We start from the raw sequence: 26173 nt of genomic DNA, 5'->3' as shown, positions 1-26173 counted from the left end.
TGCCTGAGTGTGTGGAAAGTGTTGAATTTTGAATTCTTAGCATAATGTATCTGTCAGTTCTACATAATTGCTCATGTTTCGGGTCTGTAGGATGGAGGCTCACAGCAAAATTAATTGGTATGAAAATATTCTGGACTCTTAAATTCCAAAATCAGTGTCAGTCATATTAATAGACACCTGCACTTTTATAATGGATTTTTCTGCCCATTATCAGACTAATATTTGTGACTCTATCAATACTGTCTAGTCAAGAGCAAGGTGAGTGTTTACCAGACACCTGTATTTCCCAAATCACTATATTGCACAGCTCTGCCAGGTTTTATGCATTGAAAGTGAATAATTAAGTCATTTTTAAACTTAGAGAAAACCATTGCAGGGCACTTGTTTATTATCAGCTGATTTGCCAAAAGCCCTATCTGGAGAGTGGAGTCTTACATAATGGCTGTTAAGATTCTTTAAAATGCTATTTCTGGTAGGAAAAAATAAAAGAGAAGAAGAAGAAAAGGGGAGAAAAACCTCCTATCCTGTTTGTGTTTCATACTCACCTGCCGTTATAGTGATACAATCAATTTTATGGGCATAAATCTCTGCTGTCACTCCCACAGCAGTCCTGGATGCTCTCTTTGGCCTACAACATTTGTGAAATCAGTTCTCTTTGTGTTGATGCATGGTGATCAGGTCCAGGGGACTGCTCCAAGAGAGAAGTGAGCAGAATAAAAAGCTCGATTTTCACCTCTGTCAATCCCAGCTCTGGTTCACTGTGCACCTGGAGTGTTCCACTGGACCTCTGGCAAAAGGGAAGAGATACAGGGATAGTTCCTTTGGAAGGAACAAACATATTGGATTGCTCATGAATGTGCAGTGTTTGCTTCCAAAGCTTTTTGTTGTCCTCCTAATGGTTGCATGTGTCACTTCATACTAACCAATGTGTTGACTCAGTGAACTTCAGTCACTTAGTCTGGCCACCCTGGTAGTACCTGGCACATGACTAGTCCTAATTAGGTGCTCAGAAAAGGTTTTCAATGACAACCACTAGTGAAAGGGAAGAGCAAGCCAGCACGCATGAAGTGCATATTTACATTCTATACCTTGGGGATATAGTAAGAACTGTTTGGTGAATTCTATGATTGGCTTCCAGGATGTGCACCTCTCCTATTGAAAATGGTGCTTTTCTACTCAACATGTCTATTGCCATGGTATTTTTAGAGTGTGAACTGTCAAAAGCTTTTTTCTTCTTCTTTTTCCTTCGCTTTTCTTTGCTCATTAGTTCTGAAGAGGTAGCAAAACTGTGAAAAAGCTGTGTTCTACTTTTTTGTACCTGACTGCCTATTTTTTAGGTGCTCACACCTTTACAGCCCTACTGCAGGTAATTAGATGATTCGTAAAGTTATCAAGTGAGCACTTTTGTACTTCAGATTTTTTATTTTTAGCAGCAGGCATGGTTTTGTGAGTGGATACCTCAATTTTTTAGAGCCACAGAAGAATTGTGGGGTTGGTGGTCAATCTTGTATAATATTCTGACATATAAGCATGCATATATGGCGTGTCTGAGCCTAATACCTTTTCACTTCTGACATATCCCTCCTCACAACAGTTTAGCAGTCATCTCATGGTTTAGTTTTGTTGGAGCTACAGGGAAAAGGAAGGTGCCCAGAGACAAGAGGAAGCTGTGAGGGTGATTGTGTTCTGAGGGACAGTGTCTGCTGCAGAAGGCAGAGCTCTTTTGGCTCATGACGTGTGGCGTGCAGTACTATGTGGAACTGCCCTCACAATGTCCAGAGCAGTAATGAATGTTTTCCATTCCTCTCTGTTATTGTGCCACTCTCCTTCACTTTGCAGCATTTTCAGCAGCTGGGCTGACCTCCCTACTCAGGTTACGTATTACATCTTTTCATGGACTGTTTGTTTTGCTTACTGATTTATAAGCATTCAGTGTACTTTGTTTGCACTCACTGTGCATCTCCTGCTGGAGTCTCATGCTGCTCTTTGGTTATGGAATGATACTCTGTTTGATTGACAGCCTTGAGAGGAAGAAGTCAGAAATGGAAAAGATTGAGTCCGGCAACTAATACCATGCCCACCTTGAAAACTGAGACTAGTGCTACACTCTGATAAGCAAATGAGTTTCAATAATATATTTGCTCTAGACGTGCATTTGGTTACATCTCAGGTCTTGATTTATTCTAGGGTAAAGAACTTGCTTTAGAAAGTACCTTGTTTTTCAAATGGAAGCACAATGTCTTGTCTTGCAAATTTACCACTGCCAATCTACCACATCTTGCACTCTAGCACTAAGTGCCTCACTTGTGGGTATTACTGGGAGGTATTGGAGTTGACATTTGGATTACACTTGATTGTTTTGAGCTCTGGTTGGCTGTTTTTGCTAACCTGTTCATAGTTTTTCACAAGAGATTTGTGTTTCAGCATCATGAGCAAGATTTTCTTCTGTGTTTCCTACTGAATCAAACTGTGGTGGTTCTTGTTTGCTGGACCCATCTTTGTCCCTGTCAAGGGAAGGAATATAACCACATTTATACTAATGAGTTAAACTCACTGATAATTTATTTGGCTGGTTTTTCTTGTAGGGTATTTGCAAACTGACACCTGCTCTTAAGGCTGAGAACACGTTTCATGTGGGTTATGCATCCACATAATAGGCACTGGTTGAGTGATGAAATTGCTGACAAAAATCTCCCTTTTCTTCATATCTTTGTGGTATCCCCTAGATGCTGTCTTTTTAAATGCATCCATTTCGTGAGTAGTGCATCAGAATACTGTACAACAAAGTAGTGTTTCCCATCTCTGCTTCTGCTGGTAAACTTCCCTTTACAGGTACTCTGGATGTCTTACGCTCTCCTTGGTCCAGAGAGGCTTCTCTTTACTTGAAGTTTGTTAATCATCTCTGTCAGCTTCTTTAGAGAGGGGATGTGAAGTGCCTTTCACATATTTTTGCTAATAGTTGATCACTCTCCCCCCCACTTACTTTTTCTAAGCTTTTACTTGCACTTTCCACTTACCAAATCTTGAGGGCACTATTTATTCATGTCACTTGGTTCTTGTGCTTTATGCAGATTTTGTGCAGAGAATGAGATTAGGATCATAGAGGATTTTTTAACGTGTTAATCAAAAGCAGATGGAGAAATGTTTGCCCATAAGGCAACAGCAAAAGTTATATGTATTACATAGCAGATATAGAGAATTAAATGTAACTTTTAAAATCCATTTGGTGGTATGCAGAGGCTAGCAATAGTCTTGGGACAATGTATTTTGCCTAGAATTCCTTTTCAGGGAATATTCATTCTGATGTGTATATTTTTTCTGTCTGATTAGTAAATATTTGAATGAATGTGAAGAATATAAAACTCAAGCTTCTAAAATCAGCGAAACCTATGAAGAGCTCCTTACAGATCTTTCTGGATTCTTGGACATAGACATCAGAGAAAAAGAGAAACCACAGGAATATTTAACATCAAAGGTGATTGTGTAGACAAATGCTCCTCTACAGCGATTTAATAGAAAAATATCTAGTTGTCACAGAAGTAAATATCTAGTTGTCACAGAAGTAAAGCAAATGGTAGAGATCTCTGTATTCGATTATGGTTTGCCGACAATGCTATCATTTAAAGACAGGGTTTTTTTCATACTGGGCTAATTTTCAAAGGTGCTGAACACTAATAAGCCTCAGTGAACTCAGTCTGCTCTTATCTGCATGAATAATTTATCAGCCTGTAGTTCCCACATACAGCCCTGATTAGATACTTGGTTAAAAGCTTTCCTTAAAACATTAACATGGGGGTCAACAGGTGATGTGCAAAGTGTAGCACTAGATCCTAACTCTTATCTTGAGCTGACACACCATTAAATACAAACATCTGAAATGGCATGCCCTAAAACAACTTATTGTTTCCTGTAATAAAATGGTGTAAATAAACATGTGGTGTTTCTGAGACTTAATAATAAAAATTTATTATTTCTCTTCAGAATACTTCTGAAGTTCCAAAAACTAAGCTTCCATTTAGGAAAGAAAATTGTTTGTATATTCTTTCGATATCTATCAAGGCTACTGAAAGACATTTTATTCTAATTTTATACATTTCACTCATCTTCTGTCTATTCTTTGATCTCTGTTTTTCTTTACTTTGTAGCACAGTAGGTATTTGGGGAAATTCTATTTCATTATGTTCGTGTCATTTTAAGATTAATTTTAAGATAATCTTAATAAATCAAGATTATCTAGGTATGTACCACAGTGAGTATACACCCTCATAATATTACATAATATTGCAGGCACATTGAAATTTTAATAGATGCCCAAAAAAGTTGTCATGCAAGATGCAGTCTTGCATGCTTTAATAATTTATAAGTTAATAATTAGATCTTTTAAAAACATATCTTCATGTCTTTTAACAATGTAGTAATAAATCTAGTTGGGAAGTCTGATTTGTGCTGAAAGGTGTGCCTTAGGAAGCCATACCAACTAGTTTTTCTGGGGTCTTGGCTCATCTATTTAGCCTCTTTTCCACATTATGGTTTTATTTAAGACAGAATTGAGCTGTTTTAGTCTTGACAAATGTCTTGCCAGTAGGAATCAGGGTACATTTTTTTGCTCATTCTTTGAAGTGCCCACATTCATCCATTCCATTGACTGGAAATAGCATAGTTTACCAAAAGAGCCTTAGAATCCTCCTGGAAAGGGCTCCTTTTTCCAAGGTGTTGGCTGCTCATAATGGCAGCACACCAGGTGTTTGGCCCTGTCCTTGAATGTGCTTATGAAATATCTGTGACCAACTCAAACCTCTCATGCTTAAAAAGTTTTGAGCGTGAATTGCAGCTTTCTTGTTCCAAATGGAAGGCACACAGCTTAAAAAGGCAGGCTGAAATGATTTGCTTTTCACATGGAGTAGTTGCATGGTCTGTTTCCTGACGTGCTTCACAGGAAGCATGGCTATGCAGCAGCAGTAGCTCTCCACCTGTTTAATACATCATAAAGTCTGTGTAGGAGTGAATCGGAATCACATTATGCTAAGGTGGGGGTTTATAGTGGGAATATGATTCTGTGATTTTAACTGTCCTTCTACTCTTTTTCTAAAGGAACAATTATAAGTGCAATTACAAGTCTGACCTAGAGGTCACCAGAAACAGAGTCTTTAGTGGCATGATTAGGAGCAGGTAAAACTGGGATGAATATTTTTAATTGTTAAGAGCTTTTAAGAAGCTACTCATATTCAATTTATTTCTCAAGGTCTCTGAAATATGTAAAGAAAATGTGACACTAAAAGACCAGGTTGCTGCTCTTCAAGAAGCTGTGAATGTCCATGAGATGGAGTCTAAAGCTAACAGAGAAACCATCATGAGACTAGTTTCAGAAGTGGCCAAGGAGCAGAAAAAGGCATCAGGATACTACCAAGACATGGAAAATCTTAGTAAGGTACGTAATTGCATGGCTTGTATGCTTTTCTGCTTTTCAAATATTTTCTTGAAATTTCAAATTAATTTTCAATGGGAACTGAATGGGAAAAAAATCCTTCTGAAAAAATGTTGATATGGGTATTTCCTAAAAAAAGACATTTCCTAAAGTTATTTTCAACTTCTTGAAAGAGAGATATGAAGATTAAGCAATAACATTTTGCAAAATAGATCTGAGGCGGATGTGATGCTTGTTTGCAATGCTGTTTGCAAATTTCTAATTCTTGCTTTCTTCTTAGTGTTGTAGCCTTTGTGCTTGCACAATCATGTAAATAAATGAATGTGTATATTGTTAATATCTGAGGCACAAGCATGCTTCAGTGGTGAAAAAATGCTCTTTTAAATAACTCTTATCTGGTACTGCAAGTTTCCTGAGATGACTTCTACTCAGGTTTTCAAAAATTCTAACGAGAAATTGAAAGGAATTGCTTCTCTTAAGGTACTGGACGGTAAAGTATCTTGGCTTCCATGCACCCTAGATTATCTTTTCACTGCATTCTAAATTTGTATTTCATAACCATTGGCTCATAGCCAAAAAGTTGTAGGCAGTAGGATGGCTCTTGCAGGAAAGCACTGTTTCACTGTTGGCAAGCCTTGGAGAAAATCTGTGCAGCAAGAAGGATGGTCAGATGAGAAATATAAGTTAAGTTTTAAGTCAAATATTCACCAAACTCACCTAGCTATGATTTGTGAAGGAAAAGGATGTGATTTAGGGATTGAATTCCTCCAGGAGAACTCCACATTAAGAGTTCACATATTTGAAAGGATGGATGAACAAAGGGCATTTCTGCAGCAATTTTCCTTACTGCTATGCACTTTGAGTGGTGTCTGTGGAAAGGAATCAGTTTAGTGAAGCCAGAATGAAGATTTTCTGCAGGTGAAACAGTGCTGTTAAAGCTGAGGGCTGGAATGTGAGAAAACAAGAGAAGAAACTTAGGCTGCCAAATATGTGTCTAAGTTGTGTGCGATTGAATTTGTAGGAATTTTTAACATAAAGTCAACCTTGTGCAAGTGAGTTTTCTGAAGTAATACAGCATTTCCCCCATCCCTGGCATTCCTCTTTTCCTGAAGAAGAAGCACCCACCATACGCTTTAAAGGATATAGTGTTCTGATTTGGTTGTAAGCAAAATACCTAGGAGATGAGAAATAGCTGGCAGCGTGCTCTGGAGAAGAAAGAATTTGTGGGGAAGATAAATTTAAGTACCACAAGGGTCATAAATTTTACTTACTGCTGAAAATAGTTCTTAACCAAGCTGTGTATGATTTTCTAAGACTTAATGGAACTGAGAGAGAACCTGCGAGAGAACCAAAAACTCAATCAGGTCCTTTTTGAGAATATTTTGTTTTCATGCTTCACTTCAAACACAGGTATGTGAGGAAGAACAGAGTGTAGTTTACTCAGTAAACCAGAATCAGGAGGTGTTTTAAACCAAGATCAGGGCTCCTTTTGTGGCTGTTCAAGTTTGCTCTAACTGCCAAAACATTTACCAGGTTGAGCTAGTTTTCTGAAAAATATTTTCTTATCATTATTTGACATCAACACATCATTATGTGCCAAATACATAATTTATTTAACCAATTTTACAGAAATGTCTTTCTAAATGATTAGCATTGCCTTTCAAAAACATTGCCTTTGAAAAGCTCCATCTGCACAGAGGCTGCAGATTCTTCCAGTGCAATTTCAGTCTAGCGACTTACATTTGCAGACACTGACTAAATCTGTTGAGAAGGTTTTGTGTTCACAAAGCGTATGAAGAAATTCAGTATTGAAAAAGAAAGTAAAAAACAGATAATGGTTTAATTCCTCATGTGTGAAGTGTGGCATCCCTTGCTCCCCTGATGAGTGCCTGACTTGGTTACAGGAGGGGCACCGGTGGCATAAAGTCAGTCTGACTTTGCCACATACTTCATGCCGCACAGTTTAGACACATGAATGGAGCTGCGTGTGTTGTGACATGTTCCTCTGTCAAGGTGAGAAGCAGAAATCTATACTGTTCCTGTGCCAGAAGACTCATACTTGGCTGTGTTTTTTGGACTTAATTAATGGAATTGCCTGTAGCTGAATTTACCCAGCAAAGGCTGAGTACAAGTGACTCCTGCCTGCGTGCACCTACAGCTCTCAGGGCCAAACATTTTGTCCATCTTCAGTATTCAAGATTGAGATGGCAGCCCATTTCCCCCCATTCCCACCATTCTCTTAAAATTCTTCCTAAGAGTATAGAGACCATCACAGTGTTCTGTCAGTCATCTCCACCAAGATTTGGCCACCACACTGTTCCCTGCCACCCCTCTGAATAATTGCCTGTTTTAATTGCCAGGTAGTTTTCCACTCCCATTCCTTAGGACTTCTGTGAATTCCTTCTCTTGATCTGGTGCTTTTTTTTTAATGTCCCAGGAGGAGTTAGCTTCTTATATTCAAAAACTCTAGCTGAATAAAATGAAAGCCAGTTAATTACATTTTAAGGTTAATATATTTAAAGTACTCTTTAGCATGTTTGATACTTGGGTATTTGTCACAGTTAGCTGGCCTTCATTTGAGGAACAATAACAACTGAACAATAATTTTATCTCTTCCCTTTTCAGTCTCACTACATGACAATATCAAGCAGAAAAGAATTAAAAACAATAATTATTGAAACTAATAAAAGTTTTTTTAAAAAGTAATTCAAGAAGCTGGGTTTTTTTTTCCTGATCTATTATTTTTATTTATTTATTAATATATTCTTCTATTTATTTCTGAGTTTCTTGTGTTTCTGATAGAATATTGCAAGATTTTTCTTCTGGAAATCTGCAAATATTGTGCATACCTTTATTATGGCTGCATTGAATATCAAATTTGCACTTGATGAAAAACAACTTTTAAATCCTGCCCAGATTTCTAGACTGAGAATCAGAATACCCAAACTTTCTTTCTGTATTTCCAGAGCGTGATCACTGATTATGATAATCATAATTAATTAATTATAACATTCTTCGAGAGTGTCTGTAGGTCCTCTAAAATGTCTTACTTACTCTAACCAAGTTTCTTTTTAATATTTAATAAATTCTTCTATGGTATTTATCTGAGGTGTAGAAGAGGATGCATACATTCTTCCAGATGAATTTAAATATAGCATTGCCACAGATGAATCACAAGAGCTAGTAAACTATCTTGTTCTATTTCACATCTTTGCTGATGATTCAACCTGGAAATATTTGTGATTCCCGTCTGAAGTGCTATTTTAAACATCTGTTTTGCAAAGATATGCACTGTGCAAAATCTTTTAAAGAACGTACTTGAAGTGTAAGCAAACAATTTTAATTAATACAAACATATCTGCATGCACTACTGATGCAAAATTAACCAAGAAAATACTCCTCAATATTCAATATTGGCTTATATTGTTATGTTAATGAACAAAATAAATCTAAGTAGTTTCTAACCAATATAAATGTATTAAAATAATTAAATTCTATGAAAAGAGCTAATTAAAAATGAAAACATGATTTAAGGAATTTGATTGAGCTAGAGAAACATGGCGACATTTCAAATATACCCAAATACTTAGATTGTAGGAGAGACAGCCAAATTATTTTAGGTTTTTCTTGTCACAACAGATAAATACAGGAATGAGTTTCTCAGAACCTGTATTTTCTTTGTGTTGCTTTGTTTTTGTTTATAAGATGTCATTAAGAAAATACATATAAGAGACAGGTTTCTGTAGGCATCACAGATTTTTCCAGACTGAATAATTTGAGAAGAGATAAAAGCAAACTACTTTATAATCCATATAGTATAACAGTAGTAACTGGAGGTGCAGCTGGTGTAGGAATTCATCTGGAAAATATCTGTATTCTCTTTAATACATTCTTATTACTGTTAATGTAATGTAGGCTCTTTTTAATATATGTGTGTGTAGTTGACTTCAGTCCATTGAGACCGTGCTGCTGATTGGGGTGTCGGTATTAATAGAATCACGGAATTATTTAGGTTGGGAAAGACCTGTAAGTTCATGGAGTCCAACTGTTAACCCAGCACTGCCAAACCCACCACTAAACCATGTCCCTAAGTACCCTGCCTACAAGTCTTTCATGTACCTCCAGGGACGGTAACTCCACTTCCCTGTGCAGCCTGTTCCAGTGCTTCATAGCCCTTTTGATGAAGAATTTTTTCCTAATATCCAATCTAACCCCCCCCTGCCACAATTCAAGGCCATTTTGTATATTTCGTAACTGGGAGAAGAAACCAACCCTCACCTGGCTCCAACCTCCTTTCAGGCAGTTGTAGAGAGTGATAAAGGTCTTCCTTGAGACTCCTCTTCAGATTAAACACCTTCAGCTCCCTCAGATGCTCCTCATCAGACTTGTGCTCCAGACCCTACACCAGCTCTGTTGTCCTGCTCTGGATGCCAGAGCACCTCAGTGTCCTTCCTGAACTGAGGGTCCCAAAACTGAACACAGGATTTGAGGTGTGGTCTCGCCAATGCTGAGTGCAGGGGGACAATCCCTACCCTGCTCCTGCTGGCCACGCCATTGCTGACGTACAGGCCTGGTGCCATCAACCTTCTTGGCCACCTGGGCACAGCTGGCTCCTGGTCAGCTGCTGTCAACCAGCAACCTCTTCTGCCAGGCAGTTTCCCAGTCACTGTTTTGTGGCTTGCACTTCCTTATTTTATACCTTGATCTTTTGAATAAATTATGTGAGTTTTCAGCTGTTCACAATTTAGCAAGATGGTGATTAGGCAAGCTCTCTGGTACAGGCAAACCATTTTAGCACTGCCTTTCGAAAGGAAAAATACACACTGCAGAAAATTGTAATTGAAATAAATGACTCTTTATTCTTTGCTGTAATTACCATAATGTAGTTCTGAGCACAGGTGGGAATTTTCTATTAATAGGACTTGTCTAGAATGAAAAAGAGAAATTGGCAAGGAATCAGACCAACATTTGTTTCTAAAACAATTCTAAAATTACTTCAGAAAGGTGTAATAACAAATAATTTCGTAAATGACAGGGGTGTTGTTTTTAATTATGTTTTTGCATGTTTTCCTTTTCACAGCTATTAAAAATTTTAGTATTTTTAGTGTCATATTTTTCTATTTTACTTTCTAAAGGTGCCCTGCAAACTCCTTTTTTTTGACCACCCTCCCTGCTGATCTACAGAAATTCTCCCAGATTTACTGCTTGATTGGCAGGTATTCCATTAATACAAATGACATACTGTGCTCCGCAGGAAGCACACATGGACCCTGAGAGACCCTTGAGTAATCACCATATTCATAACTGTTCCAGGAACTGTTCTTTAACTCCAGTGTGCACAGTCTTAACTCATATCAGTCCACTTACTGAGACTCTACTCACCACTGAGACTTCCAGAAGAATCCAGTCCCTCTCTGTAAATATTCCATCCTCTGTAGTAATTTTGTGTCATGGGTGAAATATTATAGTTTTCTTTTGTGTCATGTGTGAAATAATATCCTTTCCCATTTGTTCTTACCAATCAGAAGATGTCCTGAGAAATGAAGACTTAGTCTTTGCTGTACTTTTTAGTTGGTCTTGCTGCAAATATTTTTCTTGCATATGTATGTGTAAGCACTCTTAATATTGGTATTGTGGGGAAAGGAGAGACACACAATACTTCTTTATGTTTGGATGGTTATTTTTCTTTATTCTTTTCCGTCATCATTTGTTTTGGTGTCATGGGTCAGGATGCACAATTCTTTCTGACTGCTCTGACCTGTTAGGTCAATATTTATATATAACTGATATAGATACATATGTCTTGGCTATATTTTATTCCTTCCCAACCAAGCCTTGATTTGTCTGGTTCCTCACTTCTCGTTTCTGTGTATAAATAATCTCGGGAATTTTTTGTTGCATCCAGATAAGCTGATCTCAGAGATCAGCTCTTACCATTATATTCAGGGAGATTGTGTCTGTTGTTTTGGTCAGCTCTGAACTGTCAGGCATTTGATCATCACTGCAGGCCCCTTACAACTGAAATATCCTATCCTATCCTATCCTATCCTATCCTATCCTATCCTATCCTATCCTATCCTATCCTATCCTATCCTATCCTATCCTATCCTATCCTATCCCATCCTATCCCATCCTATCCCATCCTATCCCATCCTATCCCATCCTATCCCATCCTATCCCATCCTATCCCATCCTATCCCATCCTATCCCATCCTATCCCATCCTATCCCATCCTATCCCATCCTTTCCCATCTCAGTTGTAGTACTTTGGCTTTATTTGTGATACATCTTTCTCACTGCTTGTTTTTCAGGTCATATTGTCTGGATGGAAAAGTAAGATTGCAATAGTTTTACAATAAAAAATTTGGTTTCATTCACCTGAAAATTTTATTTATGTATTCCTTTTTGCAAACCAATATGAGGTTAGTCATTAAATCTGCTGTGTGATTACAGCAGATTTCAGGTTTTCATCAATTTCAGTGGCAGTTCCCCTATGAGAACCTGACGTTGAGCAAATATGAGGAATATGGGTCCTAGTTTCTCTGTCTGCAGTACATGCTCCTGAGTTACTCCATAATTTGTGTGTGGTGGAGAGGGTTTTAAACTGATTTTTAAAATCTTATTTAATTTTTCATGCACTTTAGGATCTTGACAGTGCTGTTATAAAGAGACAGAGTTTAGAGATGGAGATTAGAAACCTCCAAGAGAAACTGAATGTTAACCAGGAAGCTTTGGACACCTCAAAGCAGGAACTGCACAATCTGAAGAAATCTTCCAAGGAGTTAGAAGCAAGCTTGAAGAGTAGCAGAGAAGAGGCCAGGACTGCTCAGAACTCTCTAGAGGCTTTTAAAGAAGAAATTGCTACCCTGCTCCCCTGCGGATCTGCAATAGTTAAACCTTCTGAGAAGACCATTTTGGAGAGGATCCAAGAGATAAATTGCAAAGAGGAGAGTAAAGAAATAGTAAGTCAGCAACTACTGCACTTGCCCAATGTGTGCATTTATTCTCTTCGGGTTCTGTTTCATTTTATTCGTCTGGTAGAGTGTTGATTCTTTCTGCTTAGGTTTTGAAATTACAGAAACCTTTAACTTTGTTGTCTATTGATTTAAGGTAATAGGGGAAAAGCATCTATGTTTTACTAAGCAGGACGAGTTCAGAAATTAAATTAATGATAGATGCTGTTAAGAAGAAAAGACTTGGAAGGTCTTTCAGTTACAACATTGAAATTTGGTTTCTGTACCAGCAGGCATCAAAGGTGGCTGTTTGGTTGCTATGATTTAGTGAAACCTGTGAAGTATGGGTTTGCTGCTACAATGTTAACTTCAAGAACTGACTTCTTTCTCAAAGTGGATATAATTGATGAGTTGCTACAGGCAACTTCTTTTGCTCCAATCCTCAAAACCTGAACCTGATAAATAAAGATGTGTTTTAACACTTAGAGCTAAACATTACTCAGCATGAAAAGAAGTTGAAAGGAAGGCTCTGGCTTGAGGCATTTGAGCTGGTACTGTTTGCAGAGGTGTGTTTGAATGTATAGATAGAAAAGGGACAGTTCAGGAGGAAGGTGAGTCAGAATGCAGCCTGACCAATGTCAGCATCCTGACACTGCACTGAAGTTTCTGACTCTCTTGCTTACAATTTATTGATTTTGTCAGTGAGGACTATTCATATAGTTAAAATTCACACACTAAATCAAAAGCTGCTTTCAGTGAGCCACTGAAAACCAGACTTAATATTCTTGCCAGATCTTGAAATTCTAGCATCTCCTACTGATGTGATAGTTTTTAATGACAACAAATGATTTTGTATTCTATCCAAGGCTGGAAAGAGTTATTGAAAACATCCTGTGCATTTTGGTGAAGTATTTAAAAAAAAAAAACCAAAAAACCAAACCCAAACCCCATGCTTCTTACCTATCTGGGCACACTGTTGGCTCAGTTTTAGCCAGCTGTTGACCAGCACCCCCACATCCTTTTCCACCACACAGCTTCCCAGCCACTCTGCCCAGCCTGCAGCTATGTTGTGATCCAAGGTCAGGACCTGGCACTTTGCCTTGTTGAACTTCATACGTTGACATCAGCCCATTGATCCAGCCTGCCCACATCCCTCTGCGCAGATGTCCCACCTTCCAGCAGATCCACACTCCGACCCTACTTTGTGTCATATGTAAAATGCTTGTCGTTTGAAATTATCCAGTAGCCACATGAAAACAAAAAGCAGGAAGGGGGGGTGGTTTATTTTGCAGGCTGCCTGATCAAGCTACGTGAGTCATAGGAATGAGAAGCTGTGGAGGTCAGAACTGCAGGTCCAAAAATGCTGCCTTTGTAAGATGATGGTTCAAGCATGGGTGGGTAACAAGGGTGCAACCTTGTTTTAGGAAATGCCTACCTTGTGAGTTGTCCCTGAGCTAAGGATGAAAGTTACACAGGATGCCCCAGGATGATAAAATGACAGCTTCTGCTCTGATTGTGTGGTAAAGTCCTTCACTTTCTCATGTTTATGGATCTTTGAAGCATCTAAAACCCCCTTGCAGCCATACTGCAGCCTGATAAAGGTGTTTGAGGTTCTCTGGCAGCAGCACATCTCTGGGGGAACAAGTTACTGAAACCCTTGTTCCTGCTGAGTGATATGAGATGCAAATGAGCATAAAATATGTTTATGAGTTTTTGCAGATTTATTATTGTTTAGTATTGTCTACTGTATGAACAGCAGTAATTTCTCAGTGTTTTTTAGGCAAGCTGGGGGCAAATTGTTTGTATTTAATTGCAGTTTGAGTTGGAAACCTTTCACTGTCATTAAAATTAATGAGAGCTCAGTGTACTTGCTGTTCATTTTATTAACAGGAACCAACAAGATGCTTAAAATGAAGAGGCTGCTTGGAGATGAGTGTCTGAAAACTGAGTTACAAATGCAATATAATTAATTATGTAACCAAATAATTATATGGCAGTAAGAAGACAGAGGGAAACAAGCAACTTCATGTCTAGAACTGCCTTTCAGTATTTGGTAGTAGTGTAACCAGACACTTTTAAGCATTTAACTTATAGTTTACAACTTAAAATCCATTACCTTATATGCAGGTGTTCTAAAGTTAACAGTGAAGGATTAGAAATTTTTTCAAATTTGTTCAATTTGTTCTAGTTGCTTGTTTTGAGATTTTATCCCTTTTGTCCTTGGGCTCTGGCTAGATTACAGAAATTATTACTTATTTTTAAGCACAATTTTAAACAATGCTTGAGGGTTACCAGTTGGGAAACACTCTGAGACTTAATTATCCAAACTTACATGCTCCCCTACATGCTGCGTGTATTTTCTAAATAACTGGTATGCCTTTTCTAATCAACTCTTCAAAAATAAAATAGTGATTTCTTTGGCTTATTTAAAGGAATGATAGCTGACTGCCAGATATTGGTGCTGTGCCCACATATTTGGAAATTTTGTGTCTGAACGACTTTGCATTGATTTTTTAATACATAGCAGTACCTTTTAATCATTTGACTCATCTTATTTATAATATCTGCTGTTCACTTTTGGATGTCTCCACTTCTGCAATTTTTTGCTAGTGGTTACAGATTTTTTTTTTTACAATTTAAATGCATATATTTTAAAGATACATATTTTGACCTATTTTTAATATTTTAATAATCTATTGATTTATCTTTCATATGTTTCTAGCATTTCTCACCTAACCCGTATGCTCTGTTGGTTTGCTTGCTCCCTAGATGGTATCTCAGCTTGAATCAAAATTAGCTAAATTGACTAAAGCTTTGGAAGATCAAACCAGATTGTACCATGAAGCCCTGGAGAGGAGCAGGAAAGCTGAAAAATGTTCTGAGAATTTCCACGATCAGCTGAAGCACTTGGAAGAGGAATTATTAACTGGAAACCTGATGCAAGATGGCTTGAAGCTTGAGAAACAAAAAGTAGTTGCACACATTATTTACTTTTGAATAGAAGTCACTAAAGGCAGAGACACAGCTCATTCATGGTATTGCTTTAGTCTCCTGGAGCCCTGCGAGTAACGTGAATTAGTGAAGTCAGAGATTATGTAGGGAGTAATAATACCTTTTATTGGACCAATAACTGCATCTGGAAGACGTAGCTAAGCTTTTGAGTTCCAAGTCCATTAATGTGAAACAAAACAAAGAAACAAACAACCAAAAAAATGCCCCCCAAAAATGACAAGCTAAAAAAACCCCCAAAATTAAACTACACCCCAAAACCAGCTTAAAAGCAGTCCCTGTCAATATCCCATCAGAAGTCCTTCAAATATTCTCTGATCTCAAAATCTCTCTCATCTCTATGTCTTTCTCTAAAACATCATCTGGTCTGCAATCTCTCAAGATCTTGTAGTCTTTTATTATTTTATATTATTTGACAATCATGGCTGCTAGGATTTTTTGTCTAATTGTGTGAATGAACACACTGTTATTCTGTAACTCATTCATGTACCAAAGTGTTTGAAAAATTACATAGTACCTGGAAAGCCAAACACTACAACTAAGAAAAGCAAAGTTGTAGCATGCTACCAGGCCAGGATTAGTGCGTAGAGTCGTCAACAATTTTGTGCTATTTGTTTTGCCTTAGACTATGGTAAAATAACTTTTTTTGAATGAAGCGTCCATCACATTGGGAGAAAACCAGAAAAAGGGGCTGTTTCTTCTGCACTGCTTCCTCTGTGAATAACATGTGGCCCTAGATTCTTAAACTATTCTCTTTATTGCAATGAAGAATTTTTATTGCGATTTTTTTCTGTCAATGAATAACTGCAGTGCTTTCTGCTGCTGCTGCTGTTTTTAATTTTTTGAATCAGATGTATCATGAAACAAAAAGGTATTCTTGCTAATGAACAAATGGTGAAACTGGTTTGTTGGGGTTTTTTTTCCTTTTTATTTATTTTGTTGGTTCTTTGCAAAGATAATGGTTTGCACCAGAAGTAAGAGGAGACAAAGGGAAACAGTTCCTAGTGAGAAGGAGTTTTTTTGCAAGAGAAACTAATTGAGAGCAAGAGACTAAAGCAATTTTTAAAGAGCTGTTAGTGCAGAGCAAAACAAGGAAAAATTTGATTTAATAATATTTGATATCTGTATGTGTTCGCATCGGTAAATCAGATGGAGATGCAATTAAAATAACCTTTAAAGCAATTTGTAAACCAGTAACTTAAACCAGTAAACCAGTAACAAAGTAGGTGTTGACTAAAAAAGCACATGTGGAGAATTTACAGTTGTGCAGGAGTGTGCCCAATTACACCCTTTCAGTATAGTATTTCTTGTAGTGTACATACTGTTGGCTGCCACTACAGTGGGGATTGCTTTTAACTTGTACTTCATGACTTTTAATGAAGTTTTATTATTCTTGTGCCCACTTTTCCACATCTTAGTATCTGAAATTTCTGGATCAGCTTAATGAGAAGATGAAGCTGGATAGTCTAGCAGCAGAGGTTGGATTTGATATGACTATGGATGTAATTCTGGGCCGGGTAGAGCAGCTGGTGAAACTGGAAGGTGATGCAGTGGTTGAGAACAAGACTGCAGCATACAGCCTCAGAAGGCAGGTATGCAAAAAAGTCATACCATTCAAAGGTAAACATATGGTCATGTTTCTGTAGTAGCTTGCTAGAGGCAGCAGACTGTGTATGTGCAAGGAATTTCAAAGATGTCCATGACATAAAAAGAAGATAGTAAAGATTTGCAAACAGTGCTAAAAAAAGACTGCATATTGAAATAACTAAACCCACCAGTTGGTTGAACGTGATACTGCTTTTCACAACTTCTTAAAAAAAACCTATGAAGTTATGGATGTTTATTCCTGTATATTTCTCTACTTTTTAATATACATTTATAGTTCTGTAAACAACTGCCATTAGTATTTAAATCTAAAGGGATCTGCCAAGGAGGGAGGCACATTACACAAACTTCTCTAGAAACTAGTAGGGTGTTGGTTGTACTTCACCAAGAATTGCAACTTTTCCAACATGAACTGTTCCTTCATTCCGTTGTTCCTACAGGAGCAAGTCTGTTCATATTTGGTCAGACAACCCTCTGTCATCCTGTTATGACATAGGGAAATAAATCTTTTGGGTTTAAGCTTGTCAGACTAGCATAGAGCTGAGAACTGGGTTTAAGGTTTAAAACAATAGAGAAGTACAATAAATTAGTAATACAAGGAGTATCAAGTTAGAGTAGATATGTTGATACTTCACAAAGTTTTCAAGAGAGGAAAAAGAGTTCAGGTTATAGATGCAATATGAAGATCAAATTTGCAATTATGTAATACCACAGTCTTTCACATTTATTTTTTCAAATGTCCTTGTGTTTGGAAATCAAGTTGAAGGCTCAGAAAGAAAAACTCGAAAGCAAAGAGCTGCACGTGAATCTTCTGCGGCAGAAAATAACCCAGCTGGAAGAAGAGAAGCAAGTAAGGGCTGCCTTAGCTGTGGAAAGGGATGAGGCCAATCTTGCTGTCAGAAAGTTACATAAGATGATAGAGAGGCTACAGAAGCAGCTTGATCTGGCAAGGGAAACCAATACTGATCTCAAAGCCAAGCTGTCTGAAACCAGTGAACTTAAGGTGAGTTAAACAATTACTTTGTACTTCTATCCATTTTTCTATTCCAGTTGGATACAGCTGGACTTCATTTAAAATAAATGTGTTCATGGAGAACTGTTCAAATCTCAGTGTCAAAAGCAAATATAATATTACAATGTTTTGGGTATTTTACAATTTGTCTTGATATGCTAAACAGCGTCTGCAAGCACGGTTTAAATTTTTGGGGTAGTAGAGGAAAAATATAGTAGAAGTATCCCTTTCTTTCCTATTGGTATGACTGTCGTGTATTTTCCTATGCATTGCTCATAGTTCTATTCTTATAGGTATTCTTATGGGGGGAATATAATAGGCAATATTCTAAATTTTAATTGTTTGTATGTTATATTACATTGCAGTGGTAATACATTACCTGCTTTTGCTTAGGTGAATACAAGTAGTTTGCAGCCAGTGATAGCTTGCCACCACTAAGAGAAAGGAAGATTGATTTTATGTGACTTTGTATCTTGCAGCTGACAGAGTGAAACAGACAACTATGCATGTGTTCCCACTGAACCATTTTTACCAGCAAAACCTTTGCCAACTCTTTTTAGTACTATTTTTCCAGGGGCTGGAAGAGAGTGAACCCACACTGTGGATTTTCTTTTCTGTCCAGATACCTCTTTTCATAAAACCTGTAGAGAATTAACTGTCTTTGACAGAAAAATATTTTTGTTAATTGTGTTGAAAAAGGCCAGTCTCCTTAAATAACTTTTCAGTTCACATGTACATGTGATGATTTAATGAAGAGCCCCAAAGAAGCCACACTAAAGTGCTTATTTGTGATCACTCCTGATATTATTATTATTTGCTCAAATTAGATGAAAAAAGTATGACGAATTTAACACTTCCTTATCTTATTGCAGATCAAAACTTTGGAGCAGAACAAAACAATAGAGGAACTCAGTAAATCTCAAGGCAAATTGGAAAGAATGAAAGAAAAAGCTGAGAAACAGCTTAAGTCTGCCAAAACAGAACTTCTTTTAAAGGAGCGTAAAGCTACTGAAGATAAAGAAAAAGCCAAAAATATGTTAGAAGCAGTTACCAGTGAGTTGAAGGTGCTTAAAACAACCCTTGCAGAACTAGCAAAAAGAGAGAGACAGGTAGGTGTATAGGTGTTTGACATGTGCTAGGTGTCCCTCAGAGTATAGGAAAATGGTATAGGTGGAGCAGCTATTCAGCTGTGCTTTAAACTGTTCCAAACATTATTAAAGAAGGAAATTTTAGCTCACGCTTGTGAACCACAGTGACAGTTGTGATTGCAAAGTTATTCTGCAAGAGAATAATAAACACAGGCATTGTTTTCTTTGTTCATCACAAAATATTTCATCAACTTTTAAAGAAGTATTAAAATTCTGTAAAAATCCTAGTATCTCTCTTAAGGTATGTCTTTTTCCAAATATCTCAGGTATAAAACTTACCCACTTCTAATCTGTTTCCTGTTGTTTCTCACACATCCATCTCTAGCACTTTCTCCTTGCCATTGTAAAAGATTGAGCAAGACTAAGTAATAGGATGAAAGGAAGCAGCCTCAAGTTGTGCTGGAGGGTGGAGGGGGTTTAGGTTGGATATTAGGCAAAATTTATTCACTGAAAGGGTAGTAAAGCATTGGAACAAGTTTCCCAGCAGGGAAATGGTTGAGTCACCAGTCCTAAAGCTATTTAAAAGGCACCTAGACATGGTTTAGTGATGGACTTGGGAATGCAGGTTAGGAGTTGTTTGATAAGTTTGATAATCTTAAAGGTCTTTTTCAACCTAAATGATTCAACAAGCCTGTGTTACTGTATATAGGCCATAAATTCAAAGAACATTGGAAAATACAAGAAACAACATGCCCCCCATCCCCAATTTAATATTGAATGTAATTATTTTGGGTCAATTTGTGACATATAACTGTTAAAATTTAGATCAGAAAAGTCTTCATGGTTACTCACAGGGAGTGTATAAGTAGTTTGTGGGAAACGTTAGTAAATGTGTTTCATCCTAATTTCAAAAAATTAAGTATATATGAAGTATATATGTTATTGCCTTTCATGTTGTGGTTTTTAGCAAAGTGTGCTGGTTTGAAGGCAAAACCAGCGAGAGACTCCACGTCAGAAAAAACAATTTAATAGGAGAGAAAAAAAAAGGTAAAATAAAATAAAACACATGCAATGGTACAAAAGATCACTGACAGAGTCAGAATACAACCTGACACCGTGGTGGTAGCAGTCCTGATGAAGTGGTGTTGTTGAAGCAGTGTTCCTGCAGAAAGGTCTGGTAGCTCTTGTCCTCTGGGAATCCAGTGGGTAAGGCTGCCTGTGCTGTCCCAAGGCCCAGATTATATCCAGGTGGGAATGCTTGGCTCCTCCCCCTGGGCAGAGCATCTCACAATGGACTGATATAATTTTATCAGTCTTGCAATGGGTCCTTGATTGCCTATTAAACAGAGATAGCTCCTGGGGAGAGTTATCTATGAGTCATGCAGCAGGGCATTGATGGGCCATTAACAGAAGATAGTCTGGAGGGAGGGGGCAAGGGAAACACTGCCCAACCTAGCTTCAACAGCTCACGTAGATGGTGATAGAATACATGCTTTGGGCACATCTTACATTGTAACCTAGGACACAAAGTTATAGATGGCATAATTGTTGAAAGCAAATGGAATGTTTCTTTAAAGTAAAAAATTTGTAATTTTAAATTTATTTCAACTGCCTAGAATTTTATTAGATTTTCCAGTAAAAATTTTATGGTATCTGTTGGCCTTAACAATGACTCTGGATGAAATTTAAGAATGCTATTTCAGAAAATTAGTCTAGAAATATATATTTTTTATTTACATGGAGAGAAGACCAACAACCTGGGCACCTTTTTATCCTGGAAATCTTTAACACTGTTTTGTTTTATAATGAAGGTTAGAAATTTGGCAGGAAGATTTAATTTCTTCGTACATCTCATGAGGAAACAAAGCATCTGGCACAGAGAAGATGTTATTGATTATATGCCGGAAATTATTCAATGGAGTAATATATTGAGTATTTTGCTAAAAGCACACAAATGTTGACTTCTTAGCATCTGAATCCAAGGGGTTTCAAACCACTTAAATATTGTTGCAATATTCTTTCGACTATTGTTTTTGTTTTCCTTCTCTTGGAGGAAAAGTCTCCCTTCCTTCTAAGATCCTTTCTACTTTCTTGTAGTTACAGTGTGAAAATAAAATATAGCTTCTGCTTTTTACTTCCTCAAACCTCAATATTTTGGGTTAATATTCTAAGTTGCATTAATTTCCTGTTTTTTACTTTTGATTATTTTACTCACTGAATGGAAGGTGCAAAGAAAATTTAGCAGAAGTGTTGTCTGCAGCATACAGTTTGTGTTTGAGTCTTTAGTAGTGTTTATCCATTATTTCTCTACTTCACCCAAAGGCCAGATCTTTGCAGAGAGCTGCCTTGATCTTTTAATGTAAAGTCTGTATGGAAACAAATTCCAGCTCTGCTACCTCCTTATCCTGTCTGTGATCCAGATGTTTTTTTAAAAAAAAGGCATTTTATCTTCTGCTAAATAGTACTTGCCTAGCACCCTTCCAGAGCCCTGCATCTGTGACCTCCTGAACTAGTGCAGAAGATAATACATGGAAACTTTGGGGTTTTGGTGCAATGTTGTTCCAATGTTTGATCCAAGACATCACACTACCTTGGTAATACAGACAGCTGGGACTGAATTCTCAAATCACAGAATCATAGAATGTGTTGGATTGGAAGGAACTGTGAAGATAATCTAGTTCCAACACTCCTGCTGTGCATAGGGACACCTTCCACTAGATCGGATTGTTCAAAACCCCATTCAACCTGGCCTTGAACAATTCCAGGGATGGGGAGTGCACCACTGATTCCCTAGGCAAACTTGTTACAGTGTCTCACCACCCTCCCAATAAAGAATTTCTTCCTATTATCTAACCTAAATATCTCCTTTTTTTTTGGTTTAAAACCCTTCCCTCTTTTCCTATCACTATATGCCTGTGAAAAGTGTTGCTCTCCTTTTTAAAATTTATCTATTTTTTTAAATAAGCCCCCTTTAAGTACTGTGAGGCTGTTAACAAGGTTTCTCTGGAGCCTTCTGCTCTCCAGGCTGAACAACCCCAACACTCTCAGCCTGACTTCATAGAAGAAGTTCTTCAGCCTTCTGATCATCTTTGTAGCCCTTCTCAGGAGCTGTTTTAACAGGCCCATGTCTGTCTTGTGCTGAGGACTCCAGACCTCAGTTCTGTTCTGTATGGGTTTCCATATTTGTGTTTCTGGCAGCTCCTCAGGGTTTGACACAAACAGCCTTTGGCAAAGTCTTAGAAACTGAGACCATGTTATGAGGAAAGCTGCAAACCCCTTTCCTCACATACTCTAACTGCTTTAGAGTTCTGCACAGTGGGGTGCAGATTTCTTGGGGTTGGAGACATTTCAGGACTGTTTATCTCCTCCGTATCCTTAGCCCTTGGCATGATCGATGGAGTGAGGGTACTGCCACACCAGAACGTGAGTCCAGTTTATTGATGGTTTTGATGATTTTGTGGCATTTTGAGTCTCTTCCATGCTTGGAAATGGGGATCTTGGCATTAAAATAGAGAGCAAGAAAAGCATATTTCTTTGAATAGTAACATTTTCCTCTTTTATGTGTTGATAATAAGGGGTATTAAGGCATTTTTCATTTTGGCTGTGTAATTTATTGTCTGTTCAAGAGGCCTTGAAGTGTGACTGATCCGTATTGTGAGTTGAGAAGAATAAATCAGCTGTGATGACAACTACTTGTGGATGTCTGTCCATTTGGAACTGCAGAGAGAAAGCTGGTGTCTTTAATTAATTACTTTACCAAATACTATTCCTATGACATTTTCAGCAGCTATGCATAGAAGAGAAACAAGCATTTTCCTAAGCTGCATCTTGAATTTAAGCTATAACCTGATTCAAGCCAAATTCAGACAGCAGGATGTGCCAAAAACTTCTGTCTTCTAACTTCCTCCTTTTTTTTTTTTTTTTTTTTTTTCCCTAAGAAAGTGCAGGGTGGAGGGGAGCGGTGGCAGATAGTGGTAAAGGATGAGCACCTTAGCCTGTGCTCTGGGATGTGCCCACCGGAGTTTCCAGCTTGTGTACTTTGTGGTCATCAGGGTCAAGTAAAAGTGTGTTTTTCTCAGTTTTTGCAGTTGAGTCAGCAGGGAAGATATGCCTTTGAAAGATACTGAAGAAACACTTGAAGATTGTGTTTTGTGTTTGAGATACTTGATGTCTCAGTTGTTTGTGTTTTGTGATTTAGTGTATGCCCCAAAGGGCTGTTTCTGTCTTCTTCTGCTCTCTGTGTTGAGCAACAGCTATTATGCCTATATTTAGCACTGATAATTCAAGTGCTAGTGTTTGTATGCATGCCTATAGGTATGTGTTTTCCCTGACATCTCCTTTGCTTCCTGTTTAATTTACCCCTTTCTCTTTGCTCTTGCAGCTGGCAGATTTCCGAGAGGTGGTCTCGCAGATGCTTGGCCTCGACATTGCCAGCCTGGCTCTTCCTGACTATGAAATCATTACACGCCTTGACAGGCTGATTCATTCCCATCAGCACCACTTCTTCCCCTGCATCTGCCTCAAAGACGTGGCAAGGACCCCAGAGGAGCAGCAAAGAAACATCCAGCTTCTTCACTGAATGGAGATGGAAAAAAGTAAAACTGTTTTCTTCCTTACCTCCACAGAAAACACATCCCTATTTCTGTTCCTTACTCTAGAGACAGCAACTAGGGCTGATTTTAGAACTTCAGCAGAGAGACTGGAATTGGAATGGGTAGAGTGGGTAGAGTAAAGCCAGCAGCCTGTTGATGACAAACAGAAAATCCCCGGGCAGCTTAATACTTCAGTTATGAAAATGTTAGGCAACATATCAACAATGCCCTCAAGTTTCAATCCAGAGGCATTCAAGTCATGGGTCACCCAAGGTCAGTTCACAGTTTTGAGAAGTTACTGGATGTCTGCTTCAGTGGCACTCCTTGTGTTTTACCTCTAGGTGACAAGGATGAAATCAAGTAAGGATTGTCCTGCTGCTGTTCTTCTTGCCACCTGGGACATCTCTGCATTTTTACACATAAGGGCTCAATTTTGGAACAAGAGATTTTTTTTTTTCTTCTTCTTCTTCTTCTGTTGGCTTCTTTTTTCTGCTCGTATGGCAAAGCAAAAAAATTCATTTTTGCAGCAAAGGCTTTCTCACAGGTTCCCGTCACGTGCCGCATAGACATATATTTGGGAAAATTGAGTCTTGGCCTTGTCATGATGTCTTGAAAATTTTGCTTCCAGATGCTGTATTCCTTGAGCAATCCACAGTGGCGATTCTTCTGAGTTAATGAAAAAATATTTTAGAAGTCTTGTTCACTACAGAAAATAATTGAACTACTAAAGTGTATGAGAGAAGTAATGATGAGGCGTATCTTAGTCATAAAAACTGCTTTCTGAGTGTCTTAGAACATTATTTTTTAAAAAAGAAATATGGACAATAAATCTGTTTTAATAGCACATTCAAACTTGAGTCTACTGTTTTAGTTTTCTCTTCCCATTATTTGTTTTGTATGGTTGTGTAGAACAGTAAAGACGACTTACCTATTTATGTCCAACCATTTGTGGGCTTTCTACAGTATCTCAGCAAACGACGACCCACTCAGTAAAACTGAACACAATATTTTAAGAAAAATGACACCTATTCAAGTAAGAGTGGTAATTTTGCTGTCTGGGGACTCAAAACACATTTTTATTTCATTTGCTTCTGAAGAATTCTTTCTAAGTGACTTGTTGAAAAAAAAAAATAAACACTCAAGCTTTTGTAAAATCAGTCATTTGAGAAGATAGAAATAAATCTTGCGTAAATTCTTATGCTTCTCTGGCTAACTGGATTAAAATCAATTTAATTTTTTGTTTCATAATGTAACATTGTTTTGGGGGGAATGACTTCAAACTGAAACAATTTAGATTAGATATTAGAAAAAAAATCTTTTTTTGTGTGGGTAGTGAGGCACAGGTTGCACAGAGAACTTGTGGCTGCTCCATTGCTAGAAGTGTTCAAGGCTGGACGAAATGTAATTTTTAGGCATGACACGTTGATTGGGGATTTAGAGTGTGGAAAAGGATGCAATGATTTTCTAATTCTTTGTGAGATAACACAAGTAGTTTCACTTTGCATTTTGTTGGTTTTATAGGCACTTCTTTTTGATTTATTACTAAAGAACAAACCCCATTTTATTCATCCACATTAATAAATACCATACAAAACATAATTTACCGTATTTTGAAAATTAAGTAAATTGCACCACAGATTTAGATCTGCTCAGCCCAGATAATACATTTATAACCTTAAGAAATAGTCTCTGAGAGTGACAATTTTAAAGGAAGGTCACATTGCAAAATGACTTCCTGATGTGTGCCAGGAGACTTGAAGTCTCCTGTCAGGCTCCGTAGCCCTGTCCCCTGCCACCCTGTGACCAGCCCTGGCTCCAGCAGTGAAGTTCCAGCCCCACAGAAGCCGTCAGCACAGGTCTCTAGATTGTTTCAAAGGAGGAAGATTTTTCACATGACATTAACGTCAATGCTTGATAATGGCTTGCAAGTTAAGCCAGAAGAAAGAATAAGGGTTTTCTAATGCCTTTTTTTTCTTTTTTAGCACAGCAGATCTGTATATTCTGAAGTATTATTTCTCGCCATGTTCACAAAGGAATGACCTATTATCTGGCTACTAGTATTCCCTGTATTTGCTTTACTTTTGGAAGCGTACTGACATATTTCTCCGTTTGGCCAAAGCAAAAAAAAAAAAGCAATTTGATTTGAACAAAGTTGGGATTTTTGGCCTATATAATTAAGTAAGCCCTGAAAAAACTGACTCAAGAGTTCATAATTACTCTTTTATTGTGGTAAAGGATTCTTGATTTATCAGCAGAATGCATATTAAAATAATGTAAAGAAAATAGTATGTGTTAACTCACAGAACAGTACAGCTACAGAGCTACACTTTTTTTCTCCAAATAAAGCTAAACCATCGCCAGTGAAGGCAACTTTACTAAGTGTTAAGGCATAACTCAACAAATGAAAATGTTGCAATTGTAGATATTAAAGTGAAATTATTTACACGCTATAAAGACTGTAATAATAAAATCACAAAGTAGATGGAAAA

At 37.6% G+C, this 26173-nt stretch overlaps 1 protein-coding gene across 3 annotated transcripts in view; it reads left to right on the top strand.

Annotated features, from left to right (window-relative positions):
• Window positions 1-24855, top strand: part of ARMT1 (acidic residue methyltransferase 1) — a 48268-nt gene extending 23413 nt beyond the window's left edge. For all 3 annotated transcript variants that reach the window (XM_058419789.1, XM_040058959.2, XM_040058960.2), the window contains 8 exons: window positions 3331-3475; window positions 5243-5428; window positions 12070-12387; window positions 15148-15348; window positions 16806-16979; window positions 17753-17995; window positions 18877-19113; window positions 23474-24855. In XM_058419789.1, coding sequence (XP_058275772.1) covers window positions 3331-3475; window positions 5243-5428; window positions 12070-12387; window positions 15148-15348; window positions 16806-16979; window positions 17753-17995; window positions 18877-19113; window positions 23474-23671 — 1702 coding nt within the window. In that variant the 3' untranslated portion in view covers window positions 23672-24855. The remainder of the gene's footprint in view (window positions 1-3330; window positions 3476-5242; window positions 5429-12069; window positions 12388-15147; window positions 15349-16805; window positions 16980-17752; window positions 17996-18876; window positions 19114-23473) is intronic.
• The last annotated feature ends 1318 nt before the right edge of the window (window positions 24856-26173 follow it).

This window comes from Hirundo rustica, chromosome 3, assembly GCF_015227805.2.
Source record: "Hirundo rustica isolate bHirRus1 chromosome 3, bHirRus1.pri.v3, whole genome shotgun sequence".
In the NCBI taxonomy this organism is placed as follows: Eukaryota; Metazoa; Chordata; class Aves; order Passeriformes; family Hirundinidae; genus Hirundo; species Hirundo rustica.
Note: the sequence above shows the minus strand (reverse complement) of the source record. Positions and strands in the feature narration are given on the sequence as shown.